The following is a 15,504-nucleotide window of genomic DNA, read 5'->3' as shown; positions in this document are numbered from 1 at the left end:
AAAAAGCTTTTAATCCAATACTAAATACCTTTTAAATGAAAAGCAGATTAAAGAATTCTATAGTAGAAAAGCACACTAAAATGTCTTATTAGACTACTCAAGGTCTGTTAAATGTGATATTACAGAGTTAAAATGAGATGTGTAAGTTGTGTATTACATGAAGCAGCCAAAACTGTTCCTCCATTAGTAATGTTACTCTTAACCAAAACTACAATGCTTTTTGTTAATTGAAATCAAGCTAAAATTAAACTAAATACAAATATTAGAACTAAATCTAAAATAATAATTACTTAAAAATAAACAAAACATAATTACTAAAACTAAAATTAAAATAAAAAGTATAAAAATAAAAGCTAATTACTAAATATTGTAATCATATATAAGTACTAAAATATCACTAACTTGTGTTTGCACCAGTGCTATTGTCGAAAGTCACTGTGTACTCTAAATTGGGCTTTAAGTTTGAGCTTTTTTCCCTGTTTTTTATAAAAAACTCAATTTTTTTGTTCATTTGAAATGATACTTCCTTTGTAAATGCTGCAGTGTGTTTAATGTTGAATTTTAGCCATTTTTTAGAGAAAGGTGCTCTCAAAAAGATTAAAGAAAGCTATAGTATTGGAAAGCATGGAAAGAAAGTTGGATGATCTGTAAATTCACTCAAATTAGCTGACTGCGGTTAACCAACCTGTCGCAAGGGTGACCAGGGCATGACAAATATCTGATCCATCTTCATTTGTAACCTCGCAAGAATAATTTCCAGGAGTTCCCTCATCACACTCATGAAGATATTCCAAAATGCAAGTGTTTCCAGTTACTTTTGTGTTGCATCTATATGAAGCATAGACCTGTTTGCCATCCTTGTACCATGTGACAAACAATTTTCCAACTCCTGTGAAGGAACATTCAAGTCTCAACTTTTCTCCCCATTGAAGAGTCTGGTTTGTGAGCTTCTTCACAAAACGAGCAGGTCCTAAGAGGAACAATATTGGATGAGCATCATGAATATGTCTTCGGCTAGAGGATCAACTTGAATTCCACCCAACACTAATTTTAGGGTAAAGAGCCTTTCAAATGCACTAACTAGAGACTGTGGTACGAACCTTTAAGTGTAGTTATATTGGCATGACAGATATCAGTGCCAAAGGAATTTGATACTTCACAAGAGTATTTTCCGGGTGTTTCATTGTTACATTCATTGAGGCATTCCAAGATGCAAGTGTTTTCGATGATCCTGGTGTTGTATCTGTATGAGGCATACAGTTGCTTTCCATCTTTGTACCATGTGACAAACATCTTCGGTGCTCCAGTGAATGTACACTCAAGTCTCAGTTTCTGACTGAGTGGGATAGCCATGTCTGTCAACTTCTTCAAAAAGCGGGCAGGCTCTAAGAGGAACATCATCAGATCCATTTAAATTACTTTCTTAACAATGATTAGAACTATACAAACAGGCAACATATCAACCTTTAAAACATGCGGATTGTTCTTTAAAACAACTCCTCAAATTTGTTCAAGTATGCAATATCTTCCAAGCGTGCCTCAGGAAACTTGCAGATGCAAACCAAGTTGATCAATATCCCACAACAACAAGCACTCAAAAACATGCCAGCTCCCATTGTAGCCTTAATATAGAATCAAATAGACCTGAATTAAAACACTTGAGCCAATTCAATGAACGTGCAAAATGTCACAGCAGCACACTATATTGTTGCCAACCAAAAGTAAAAACCATGATGAACAAAAATGACACCATTCCAGGTGACATGCGGTCCAACGCTGCAATATCAAACTATTTCTTTTATATCCATGGGCAGGCAAGAGTCCAGTACAAATTGCAAACCTCTAACTGACACTACTTGAGCATGACATATATCAGTTCCACAAGAGTATATTCCTGTAGTCTCATTGTTGCACTCAAGCAGACACTCCAGGATACAGGAGTTTGGTGTAACTTTGGTGTTGTACTGATATGAAGCATTGAGCCGTTTGCCATCCTTGTACCAGGTGACAAACATGTTGCTCATTGGAATAAAGGGATCTGTCAACTTCTTCACAAAGTGGGCAGGTTCTGAGGTGAAGTGGATTGAAAAGCTTTACTCCAGGAAAATATACATAGGCCTACATATTAAAGTGTTGTCTCCCATTATGCGTTTACAATTACTGGTCTCTTTTATTTAAACTGAGAAGCCCAAACTGAATAATTCAATAATGGTTAAAAAAAATCTTCATGATGAACAAAAATTACACCAATCCAGGAGACATGCGGTCCAAAGTTGCAATATCAAACTATTCCTTTTATATCCATGGGCAAAATCCATGGGTATGGAACTTTGAAAAACGGGCAGGCAGGAGACGAGTTAAAATTACAAACCTGTAACTGCCACTACTTGTGCATGACATATATCCGTCCCATAAATGTTTGAAACTTCACATGAGTATCTTCCTGTAGTCTCATTGTTGCACTCATGCAGACACTCCAGGATACAAGAGTTTGATGTAACTTCGGTGTTGTATCGATATGAAGCATAGAGCTGTTTGCCATCCTTGTACCAAGTGACAAACATTTTTGGAGCTCCGGTGAATGTGCATTCAAGACTTAGTTTTTGGTTTAGTGGAATAGATAGGTCTGTCAACTTCTTCACAAAGTGGGCAGGTTCTGAGGTGAAGAGGATTGAAAAGCTTTAGTCCAAGAAAATATATATAGGCCTATATAATTAGAAAAGTGTTATTTCCAGTTCTGTCCATGTTCTAAGAGTCTAAGTTATTTAAATATAACTCTGCATAATAATATATTATAATATAATATAATAATTCTGCATTCCTTGTAAGAGGTAAAGAAAAAGGACCAACAAGAGTTATTAGACTAGTTATTTCATAAGAGTGGATATTTTGATGCAAAATCCAAGAATCAAGACAAGATACAAGACAAGTAAGTATTCCAGTAAAAATTCCACAAATCTGTGTGCCATCCTTGACTCATTCATCCTTTAAATCAAGATGTCCTTCTCAAAGAATGTTGCAGTTGCTCTCCCATTTAAGTTTCCTCCAAACACAAGTTTTCTCTTAAATCTCTTCCATTTCACCGCCTTTTCAAAGAAATTGGGTAGATTCTTCCGAAAGACACGTGGTTCTGATTTAAATAAGAACATTATCAAAAGATGCAGCATTTGTTCATTGTTTCTTTACCATTTTCCAAGAGTAATTTCCAAAAGTTTTTGCATTCAGTTTTACCAGCAACCACAGGTAAATTCTTCATTAACCAATAAAACCATCCATCGTGACATCCACAACAAGAAGATGATGCAGGGCAAATACATCCGGATGAAGAGAAAACTAACTTAAACCAAAAAACCTTAGCTACAACTACATAACAAACAGGGTATGTAAAGTCACTGTATCACTTGACAAAAGCAAACCGGAATAAAGAAACATGAACTGTGATTTTCAAATATAAGAAAATGCATTTTTGTCCAATACAGAGAAGGTATGCAAAACACAACCCAGTCTAAGACAGCGCAATAAACTTCATAAAATATCTCAAGATCTTGCATTGTTTGGTTAACCTTTAACTAGAAGAGAAGCAGAACAACCAATAATTCAATACCAACTCATAACTCAATACCAATGCACCATCTTGTCATAAAGTATGTAAAGAGTGACTTCTAGGCCAAAAAAATCAGCGTATGGAAACCCAGAAAAAATGCCAGAAGATCAACCAAGAAGTGAAGAAAATAATTCAGTATTATCCAGTTAAATAGAAAAAAAACTTAATGCAGTCAGTTCTTGATCACCAATGTTACAAACAAAAAAATGTTTAATATACTAAAAGCAATGAGAGTTAATTATATTATTTGGTGTGTTTGTGTTCTCAAAAATTAACTTACAGGTTGTATGAGTGATACGATTTGATGTGAAAAGTCAGAAATTGTACTGTACTTTTACCCTTTAATTGGATCGCACTGGTGTTTTCTTTTTGATTAAAGTCTTTAAAAAATGTTGATATTGCAGGTCAACCATGAAAAATTAGAGCTGAATGATATAAGTCATGGCAACAGCAACTGCTTAATTTTGAAAGCATTGTTAACAGTTTTAGCTAGCCATTGTAGCCCGCGCTGCCTGTTAGTAACACACCTGTTAGTGCTGGGAACCTGCAGGTATTATTCTTTTCTTGTCTTTCTCAAGCATACTAACCTCTTATCATACCAATTGATTTTGAGGTGATTTTTCCAACTTCGTTTGATAGGCAACATTGGTACTCCCCAACATCTGAACTTTCAAATGCATGTGTATCCATATATTCAATTAAATCTTCAAAAACGGTTTTGTCAGAATTGCCATGTCTCTTATTCTTCAACAAGTTTATTTCAAACGGGGCAGTACCAATGAGCTCACTCCCAAATAAAGCACCGGTCACCTTCACTACATCCAGCATTGGTAATTCTTTAGTGATGGATGAGGTTTCTGAGAATGAAAATTAAATGGATTTCAGCATAACCATGGTTATAAACTCAATAGTATTGATCGTTCTGGTAACAATATCTATAACAACTTTCACAGCCAATCTAGTAAGGGTACACTTGAAACCAGCTTCATTTCCACTGTCTAATAGAAAAATATTATATATTTTTTTTTTTTGGGGAGGGGGGGGGGCATTCCTCAATCCTATACCTCCTTTAAATATAGTGCAGATTAGTGCAGATTATTGCAGCGTAGTTGTACAGATATGCCTGCTTTAACCATTTAACCAAAGATCTTGACAAGTCATAAACAAACCATGTGTGGAACTACTTTTGTGGGTGAAGTGCTGAATAACCAGCGTTTTTATCAGCCTTCCTACACACATACTCACACATAGACTAAAGCACATCACAAATCAAGTAACGCAGAACATTTATCGCTTGGGACACGTTTCTGCACCGGACTCACCGTGGTTTTGTCCATACCTTACAAGCAAAGCAATATCTTTCACTATCTTCTACATTAGTCTTGCTGTTTTTGAAAGCCAACTATGAATTTTCTTTACATCCTTAATCATAGTGACCCTATTCATCTGTTTCAGACATGTGACTTTTTCTGCTCATCCTTCTCATTTACGACCACCAGCAAGGAGAAGTTAGGGCGGTCAATACAAAAACACGTGAAAAGTAATACCAAGAAAGAAAAAAAATCCATGCCCAGGTCTTAGAACACATTTTTACAGATCTCAATGTAGCATGGACCCTATTAAATTTAACATTCATGGACAGGACTTATATATATATATATATATATATACATTTATATTCATACATTCAAACCACAATTTATTCAGACACCTTTCTCACATTATTACAGTTTATTCGCTATAGTTTAGAAACTGTTAATAAAATATGACAAGAACTCAGGAGTTAAACTGTGTCAAAACAAATTCATCTTGATAATGTCAGATAACTTTGATAGAAAGCTATGTAACAAAACATGGTCGGGTCAAAGTGTCAAATCTAAATTTTGGTCCCACTTTTTTTTTTATCAATTTTACTGGTAGTCCACTTTATTTTGCTATCCTCACTTACATAAATGAACTATAGTAAAAAATATATAAAAAAATTATATCTGGTGTCTGAATAATTTTTGGTTTGACTGTATATAGCTCCTGCATACAGAAAGCACAGATATACAGAGTTGGATGGTGAATTAACTTTAGATCTGTATTTTTTTCCTACCACCTTTACTTTGCCCCACTAATGGTCATAAATATGGCGAATGAGCGGGGGGGAAAAAATCACATGACTGAAACAGATGAATCCCCAAAATTATAATCCAATATGCACTCAATAGACCATGGAATATCCATTGATGAATAGAGTCAAATCTGAGCTTGTCTATCTCAATGTATAACCTGTATACATTATCTGTATAAAATATCTGAATTGAATCAGAAGAAATTCTAAAATTAGTACTCAATGAATAGGAAAAAAGATCTTATCTATCACATAAATTTCCAAGTCTCTGGTTCAGACATGGTTACAGAGACAGGTGACAATACTGATCCCAGTGGGATTAATAGTAATAATTAAAACAGAGAATAAAAAGAAAAACATTAAGAGGAAGAGCTTGAAAGATTTGGACATTACTATGTCTTCAGTGATTTCATAATCACTACAAACTCTGAAAGAATTTAAGATGCAACATATATTGTTGTAAGATTACAAAACGTACACAACTCTATCATACAAAAGAGTGCAGATTGGATTTCAAGGAGAAAAAAAAAACTGAAACCCTGAAAATCAGTAACCTTTGTTAAAGAGTTGCCAGCAGCTAAAGCAAAGCATATAAATTCAAAACCAGTTTACTCACCGGTGATGTTCAGGTTAGCAGAGCAGGTGTCACTACCGTGCTTGTTTGAAGCGCGACAGCTGTATTCACCAGTGTCATCCTTTGTTGGGTTGAGGAGCTCTAGAGATGATGTGGTTAGCCTGCTGAGGATCCTGAATTTGTCACTCTGTTTAATCTCTGAGCCAGACTTGAACCACTTGAAGGTCACATTGGGTGTGTCTTCAATTTCACACTCAAACTTCACTGGGCTGCCAATGTTGCTCTGCATGTCAGAAATCTTCTTCTTGAAAACTGGAGGCACTGAAATATGCAAGCAGAAGAAATACAAAATGATATTACATTGGCAATAATATGATGATTTGAGTGATTTATCAGAATGGATCAGAGATGAAAAGAAGGGGATGACTAATCCTGGGATGACATTAAAAAAAATGATGCGAGCGTTAGCAAAAGGGTGATGAAGAGTCACACATGACATGGTCATGCTTGAAGAACTCAAAAGAAGATGAAAAATGTGCCATTATTTTAAAAGATGGTAAAAAGATGTTTAGCACACATGATGCATTCTTGAAAAGAATCCTTAAAGAAATAGTGAAGTAATGGGAAGATGATTGAGCAGCTGCCTACTAGTTAATTAGTGATGGTCTGAGTTGAGAGTTAAGAATGATCTATCTCATCTAAGATGACAAAATCCACACAGTCCAACCTCTTGAGACAACAGTGAGCCTTGATGACGTTGATATCTTGCCAGCTTCACTCACAGCTTCACAGGTATATTCACCTTCATGTTTCATCTTGATAACTTTGTTGATTACTAATGTGTAAGAGTCATTATCCTTTAAACATTTGAACTCCTTGCCAGATTTGATCAATACTTCATTTAAAAGCCAGTTTACATTTTGTACACCGTTTATTCTCACAGACAACGTAACCTTGGAATTCTCATCGGCGGTAATGTCTTTCAACGGTATTTCAAAAAAGATCTTTTCAGTCACATGTTCAGTCAAAATGTCCTCTGTTAAAACCTCCTCTTGTTTGTCTTCTTGAATAAGAACATCCATAGCCTCTTCCATAGTGATCTGCCTATGAGATGCATCTACTGTAATATCTGAAACACACACATCTCTTTCATAATGTTCAGCCGAAACTATTTTCATTTCCCTGCGTTCAGTCTCAGTGAAACTGTAGATCTCCATTTTGGATTCAACAGTCTTTTGAGTCACATGGTGTTTTGACTCCTGGATAGCAGTTTGCTTTTGAGACATTGCAGATTGGAAAGAGACTTTAGCTTCTGTTTGCAAAGCAGCAGACTGCATTTTAGGTGTTGCAAAGGTTTCAACATTTTCTGTTAAAATTGCTGAGGATAACGGATATGAAGATGCTTTGCTAACCTGCAATCTCTCAGGCCTGTCAAGTTTCAAGATGTTAGACTGTTCAGAGGTCAAAATGGTTTTCTCCTGATTAAGCATAGAGTAGAAAGCAGCATGAAGCTCATTTTTAAGAGCTGCTCTCTGGGGGAATTCACCCTCGAAGGCAATTGTAATTTCCATGGGTGGACCAGCTGTTGTAATAAGGTAAGTAAACATCATGTATTTTGGTTCCATACACACCTTGACCTCCTTTACTTCCACGACTTCTAAACTTTGCACTACATCTGCCAAAAGCAACGGCTGCTCACGAGCCACAGCACATTGAAGTGTCATTTCCAACTGTTGTTTGATGTCCAAGCTGTGTGTTTTTTGTACAGGAATTACAAAGGTAAGTTCCTTTGGAAGAGTTTTGCTTTCTTGCGATTCGCTTACTAAAAGAGGTTCAGTCTCAGTGACACTGTAGATCTCCATTTCGGATTCAACAGTCTTCTGAGTCACATGGTGTCTTGACTCCTGGACAGCAGTTTGCTTTTGAGACATTGCAGATTGGAAAGAGACTTTAGCTTCTGTTTGAAAAGCAGCAGACTGCATTTTAGGTGTTGCAGAGGTTTCAACATTTTCTGTTAAAATTGCTGAGGACAGTGGATATGAAGAAGCTTTGCAAACCTGCAATCTCTCAGGTCTGTCAAGTTTCAAAATGTTAGACTGTTCAGAGGTCAAGATGGTTTTCTCCTGATTAATCATAGAGTAGAAAGCAGCATGAAGCTCATTTTTAAGTGCTGCTCTCTGTGGGTATTCACCCTCGAAGGCAATTGTAATTTCTATGGGTGGACCAGCTGTTGTAATAAGGTAAGTAAACATCATGTACTTCGGTTCCATACGCACATCAGCCTCCTTAACTTCCACAACTTCTAAACTTTGCACTACATCTGCCAAAATCAACGGTTGCTCACGAGCCACAGCACATCGAAGTGTCATTTCCAACTGTTGTTTGATGTCCAAGCTGTGTGATTTTGGTACCGGAATTACAAAGGTAAGTTCCTTTGGAAGAGTTTTGCCTTCCTGTGATTCGCTTACTAAAAGAGGTTCTAGAGGCTGAGTTGTAATGCTTATTTTAGTTGCCTCTGATCTGGTAAAGCCCTGAGACATTTCACCTGTAAGAGTATGTTTTTCCTCTGTAAGTATTGACTGCCTTACAGACTGACCTTCTTGAATCTGAACTGCAAAGTCTTGCTCTGCATCCTCAAGAGAAATACAGCTTTCTGTAGATATGGCTTTTTCCTCTACATGAAAAGATTCGACCGGTACTTTAGGTTCTACATCTGTCTTACAAGAGAATTTCTCAACAGCTTTGAAACTGTCTGTGAGACCCTCTTCTATTGAATGAGATTCTGACACGGATGCTGCATGCATGTTATTCCACCAATCCTCTTTCTGCACAATTGCACTATATGGCTTGGCATCACTGATGAGAGGGCTTTCCTTTGAAAGCGGAAGAGTCTGTGAGACTACCTGAAGAACACTCAAGGGTCTGGCTTCTGTTTTGTGCTCTAACTTAAGGCCTTCTACCACCACATCAAGACCTTTGGCATAATCTGAAGTTAGTTCTAGTCGTTCTTCTTTAGTGGCTACCAATTTACGATGTTTTTCTTGTCTCTGGATGGCTTTCTGTTCATCTGGCTTTTCGACTGAAAGTAACTCTTCTTTACACAAAGTGGTTTTCGACTCCACTGAGTGAAGATGTAATGGGGCAGGAAGTTCTTCTCTGGGCTTCACAACAGTTGTAGTATCTTTGGATGCTAACTGTGTTGCCTGTTCATAAACAACTGTTTTCTGGTCATCAGAAGAAAGTGCATGCAAAAGACTAGGTATTTTTATAACATCAGCCTGCTCGAAACCTGGCTTCTCACTAGTAAATCTTCCCTCAGACAGAAGAGTGCCTTGGTCACTGATAAGCTGTAATTGAAGCACCTGGTTCTCTTCTTTTTGGGATTGGACTGAAAAAGGATGCTCCAGGATCGGTATTCCAGTGGTTTTGTCAGCTTGAAGCTTGTTCTTTTCTTCAGTAATCAGGGCTGATTTTAATAATGACTCTTTAGAGAGCTGAGCTGTTTCCTCGACTGGTTTATATATGTCAAAGTTTTGTTCTTTTAAAAGAGTGTGCTTAGTCTGACTGACTGATGTAAGCATTGGTTTGGCTTGTTCTTTTTCTGCTAAACATTCAGTGGACTCAAAAGTTGCTAGCTCTGACGTATGACCTTCTGTAAGTGCTAAATTCTCAGATGATGTTGCAGTATACAACAACTTAACCCCTTCTGTAACTCTGAAGCTTTTCTCCTCTTCAGGGCTTTTAATTTTTGTGCATTCTTCTTGTAGAACTGGTAACTTAATTTCAACTTGAGGACCGCTAACAATGACGTTTGGCTCTGAAGTGGTTTGCATCTCTTCTGTCTGACTTTTTATCAAATCCTCAGCTTTCACTATGCTAAGAGGAGTAAAACTCTCTGAAATGGCAGACATAAGTTTTGAGGGCTCCTCAACACTCAATTCAAGCTCTCGTACTTCTGGACTAACAATCTGATCACAGTGCTGCTCAGTAAAGCCTTGGTTTTCTTGAACAGCAGAGGCCATTGTAGTCATATGCAGCTGTTTCAGAGGAGTTGCCACCACTGGCTTTGGCTGGAGAGGGGCAACATTTACGCTCTCCTGCACATCATGAGATTGAATTACTGTAGCTTGGTGAGTTACCTGCTCCATGTGCACAACTACTGCAGATATATCTAAAGGATGCAAGGTTTCGATCTGCTCACTTGTAACAGTTTGCCTGTCTTCAGTGCCAATGGTGTAAATCTGCTGAACGCTAGTCCTGACTTGTTCTGGAAGACTGACACTATACAAACGAGATTCAGTGGCTTCAGAAGCTGTCTCCAAGAATACAATGAGTTCTGCACTGCAAGAGGTTTCTCCAAGAGGATTAGATGCCCTACAAGAGTAAAGACCACTGTCGCTTTGCTGAATGCCTAATATCTTTAAATAGCCAGACCCATCTGTGTTGTTCACAATGATGCAGTACTTACTAGGCTGCATGTGATTGCTACCTCTGTACCACTGAACATCAGGAAGTGGAGCTCCTGCTACGGTGTATTCAAAGAGAGCATTGCTACCGGCTGCACACTTCAAATTCTCAATTGCTTTTATGAAATATGGAGGCTGCCCAAAAGTTTTTTCTTGCTCCTTTACGTCCTTCACCTTTACATGAAGATATGACGTACATGTTGACTTGCCAAATCGGTTGCTTGCGGTGCAAGAATACTCTCCTGCCAACTCTTTGGTAATGTTAGTTATGACAAGAGTATGTTCCTCCTTCTTTTGGACAAATGTATAAAAAGAGGAGGACTGTATCAGTTGGCCATTGTGGTACCACTGAATAACTGGCTTAGGAAATGCAGAAACCATCACAGTAAACTTAGCCGTGTTTCCAACAGCTGCAATTGCTGATGAGAATTTAGTTACAAAAACTGGCTTTTTCTCTAATTTACACTCTGGCTGGAGTTCAAATGTTTTGCTTTTTTCTTTTAAATGAAGACTTGATGTGTAAGAGTCCTCCACAGCTGATATAGTCGAGGTAGAAAACACTGAATAAAAAATTATGAAATGGTTCAATACAATTTTCATAATATATCATAATATACAATGTATTATATACACAAAATACTTTGTCAGTGGTGGAACAATCCTGTAGATTTACAATAATGCAAAATTACATTTTAACAAAAGTACATACAGAAAAAAAAAGTCTCACACGAAAATTAAATTAGGTAAATAAATGATAACAAGTCAAGAAAATTTGTATTTATTTATTTACCTTTGGATTCCTCTTCATAACTGGCCACCTCCTCCACTTTAGGCACTGTAAAAACATAAACAAATGTTACGCATGTGACAGCAAGTATTTTGGTATCTGTGCATTCTTGTTATTATAAACCCATTTTCTCCTTCAAACATAATGAAAATGGACCACATCTCCCTTGTAGAACACCATGACAGGTGTCCACTGCAGTCCCTGTCAGACTCCTATAGAGACCACATTTGCATGTTGTGATTTTTTTTTTCCTTTTTTGAGAGATGTTTTTATTTTTATATCTGTCTTTTTCTACTTATAAGAGTGGATATACGAGTAAAAAAAAAAAAAAAAATGTGTGCCCAGGGCTAACATAAAAGGTGGTAAAGACCAAAGCATGCAAATGCAAACCTTTCTTCACTCTGAGATGAGTGCTGCATGTTTTGTCTCCTGCAGCATTGATAACTTTGCAAGAATGTGTGCCCCCTTGCTCAGAACCAATATTCTTTACATTTAAGCAGCACAGGGGCCCATCATGTTTCAAGGAGTATGACCTTGGCTCTTCAACATTCAACTGGTTGTGTAGCCATACAATGAACGGAGAGGGGCTTCCTTTGATTACATAATAAAGAGAAACACTCTCTCTTTGTTTGGCAAGCAATTCTGGGGACAGTTTCACAAGGAACTCTGGGTGAATTGCATCATAAATGTCACGCTCCAACAAAGGGATAACATCAGGATTGTAATGTCGGCTTATCTGCCACTTTGTTGTCAAGGCTCCAACATTCTGTAAGGACTCCTGCTTTTCTTGGTCAGTGGCCTTTTTACTTGGCTCATTTTCGGTTTTAGAAGATTTACTGATAGAATCGGAGGGTACGAGGGTTTCTGTGGGGTTCGCTTCTTTAGCTGAGTGAGAATAAAGTTAGGGAAATTTATTAGGGATTATTCAGTAATTCAGCAAGATATTTTAGCATTGATAAGAACAAAAATGTTAGTAAGATGGAGGATGATGTTAGGCCAGGCAGGTGAGGGTTAAACTATTTAAAGTATTAAAATTGATTACATGGGATATTACATTGTAAATTTAATTAAAAATTAAAGTTGGTTATAATCACATGAAAACATATTTTAGAATAACAAAACACCAGCAGGAAGCAGATGCGATGGAATGAGCATCAAAGACAAAACAAAATCTATAACCACCTTCAACTGTGAGCTGTGCAGATGTTCGATTTTCACCATTTCTATTTTTAACAGTACAGCAGTAACTTCCCTGGTCCCCAAGATGGACACTGAGTATGGTGAGAGAATTAAGCCCGCCTTGATGTACATATTGCACCCTTTCTGTATTTGTGATTGTCCTTCCGTTATGATCCCAAACAATTTCAGTAAATGGTTGTCCACTGAAGGAACAGTTGAACTGAGCCACATCACCCAGGCTGACAACGACATCACTCATTTTCAGGGTCAAAGTGGGGCTTGTAGAATATTCTTCCACAGAGGTTACTTGTTGGACCTCAAAGCTTTTAACAGACGTTGTGGACATCGTCACCGTTGAGACACTTTCAAAAGTTTGCATAGTGGAATAATGAGTCTCACTCTGGGAGGTGACCATCTCCGAATGAGTCATTCCAGTGCTCGAAACACTTTGCCTACCTACTGTTCTCACACTGAGATCTGAGCAATAAAAAGAATAACATTAGACATTTATAAATGTCAAATTGCCATTTTGACACAAGATGCCAAAATTTCAAAGGATGAGTTCTCACAATTCATGAGGATGATGACGAGCAAAAAGCGCTTTCCATTTCAAATGTTATTTATATGACTGTACTGTGAGAAATAGTCTGTGGTTAGTTCTCTCAATAATGAAAGAGAGGTGATGCAATTCGTATCTTTTAACACTTCTTTTATATTGTGTTTGAATGATCTATGAATTTTGATGGAAAAAGTGACTTTGCCATGCACAGCAAATCATGAGGTCCTGGTCTTGGTGAGACCATGGATGGTAGTGGAGCTAACACCTGTCCCTATGACAAACAGTTTGTCCAAAGTGTAGTCAATGACCCGAGAATCATGCATGACATCTGAAACCTGTATCAAGCAATGGAGCATGCTAAAAAGCCAAACCAAATTAACAAATAAATAAATCAGATTGCTCAACAAGAAAAAGATGGTAATGTTTGGAGAGAAGGAACTTAAAGTTTTGTACATACCATTGACGGTCAAAACAGCAGCGCAAGAGACCATGCCTCCAGAATTGCGTGCAACACATGTGTATTCTCCTGCATCTGCAACATATGCTCTGGAGATCTCAAGCTGGCAGCTATCATCAAACTGAGACATTCTGAAGTTGTCAGAGTCCACAATTTCCTTATCTCTGAAGTACCAGGTAATCTTCAAATCTGCACAAATTAAAGAAATGCTTGATAACTACATATATTCTATTTTCCACAATTGTTCAATTCACAAGGTTGAACCTTACCATCTCCAGAGACACGGCACTGGAATCTGGCTGATTCTCCCTCTTCAGAAGAAGTATCTTGCAGTGAGGTAATAATTACTGGTGGAGACACTGGAGCCACAGTGTCTGGAGAAACCACTTCTGAAACTGTTCACAAAAATCATATTTGTGTTAAAAGGTAAGAATTTAAAACTAGTTCCTAATAATATTTTTAAACAACAGTCTGATAATACGCTCACCTTCCACATTAAGTGAAGCAGAGCTTGTGGCTACTCCATAGTTATTCTTAGCTTCACAGTTGTACTGAGCTGCATCCTCTGGGAAGACCTCAATGAGCAACAATATGTGCTCATTTCCCTCCCTCAGGAACTTACACTTGAACCCAGAAGACAGGGCTTGAGAGTTCTTAAACCAAGACACCTGAGGCTGAGGAATTCCTGTCACTTCCACAGAGAAGCGTGCAGGTTTTCCAGCTTCAACAGACAGGGGCTCCATGTCCCTGATGATCTGAGGTGGCTCAGGGACTGAATTCAATTAAGACACATATTAGACCAAGGCAATAAACTTCACAGCTGAAATTATATGGGCTAATATTTCATAATAATACTGTTTACTATATTTCTGATCAAATAAATACAGCCTTGGTGAGAAAAAAATATTTACAGAATAATTTGAACATCAAACTTTTGAACAGCAGTGTATATAATAAATATAAATATAATAAATATCTAAACTGTACACTCACTCTGGACATGCAGATTGACTGTGCTGCTGTTTTTTCCTGCAATGAAAGTGTATTCTCCAGCATCACTTCTGTAAGTTTCAGTGATGGTCAAGCGATGTGTCTTTCTAACTGTCACATATTTGAAACGCTCCTCAAAAGATTGAATTTCAACACCATTTTTCAGCCAGCGGCCTTCAATGTCATCCTCATTAACTTCAAACTCAAATGTAGCCCTCTGTTTCTCAACCACCTGAAAAGCATGAAAAGAGAAAAGTGATCTCACCATGGAACACAGATAACATTTAACAAGTCACTGTAATAAGACATTGGATAGTTACAGTGATGTCCTTCTCAGCTGGCTCAGAGATGTGGACATCCCTGCCCTCCACAATGAGGTTTGCCTTGGAAACACTTGCACCAGCAACCACAGAGTACTCTCCAGCATCAGACATGCGCACTGTCTGGATAATGAAACGCTGCAGCAATTTGTCAGTGGTGGCTTTGAATCTAAACCAATGGGAAAGTTATGGACAGAGTTGAGATCCAATATAATGTGAATACTGATTGTTTTATAATTAATCTGCAGTGTATACGACATTAAAACTAAAAACATACCTGTCAGACATCTCAAGTTCCTGCCCATCCTTCATCCACATCACAGGGACGTTGGGTTCAGAGAGCTCACATTCAAATATAGCCTTCTTCTTCTCAGTTACCTTGATATCTTTAATGTGCTTGGTGAATTCAATCACACGAGCTGGAAAACAGATTTTTGTTAGCCAAATCTATT

General features: G+C 37.6%; 1 protein-coding gene across 1 annotated transcript in view; it reads right to left on the bottom strand.

The window, feature by feature from the left end:
• The window catches only part of ttn.1 (titin, tandem duplicate 1), a 127,974-nt gene that overhangs the window by 100,533 nt on the left and 11,937 nt on the right, over positions 1–15,504 (bottom strand). The window contains exons 29-44 of the mRNA XM_073845072.1: positions 15,330–15,471; positions 15,053–15,221; positions 14,736–14,964; positions 14,230–14,514; positions 14,012–14,137; positions 13,743–13,931; positions 12,730–13,203; positions 11,938–12,432; positions 11,551–11,595; positions 8,352–11,320; positions 7,022–7,706; positions 6,337–6,615; positions 4,192–4,461; positions 1,841–2,068; positions 1,101–1,385; positions 686–970 (exon numbers count right to left, since the gene is read on the bottom strand). Of these exons, the coding sequence (XP_073701173.1) occupies positions 686–970; positions 1,101–1,385; positions 1,841–2,068; positions 4,192–4,461; positions 6,337–6,615; positions 7,022–7,706; positions 8,352–11,320; positions 11,551–11,595; positions 11,938–12,432; positions 12,730–13,203; positions 13,743–13,931; positions 14,012–14,137; positions 14,230–14,514; positions 14,736–14,964; positions 15,053–15,221; positions 15,330–15,471 (7,155 nt within the window). The remainder of the gene's footprint in view (positions 1–685; positions 971–1,100; positions 1,386–1,840; positions 2,069–4,191; positions 4,462–6,336; positions 6,616–7,021; positions 7,707–8,351; positions 11,321–11,550; positions 11,596–11,937; positions 12,433–12,729; positions 13,204–13,742; positions 13,932–14,011; positions 14,138–14,229; positions 14,515–14,735; positions 14,965–15,052; positions 15,222–15,329; positions 15,472–15,504) is intronic.

Source organism: Garra rufa, chromosome 8, assembly GCF_049309525.1.
Source record: "Garra rufa chromosome 8, GarRuf1.0, whole genome shotgun sequence".
In the NCBI taxonomy this organism is placed as follows: domain Eukaryota; kingdom Metazoa; phylum Chordata; class Actinopteri; order Cypriniformes; family Cyprinidae; genus Garra; species Garra rufa.
Note: the sequence above shows the minus strand (reverse complement) of the source record. Positions and strands in the feature narration are given on the sequence as shown.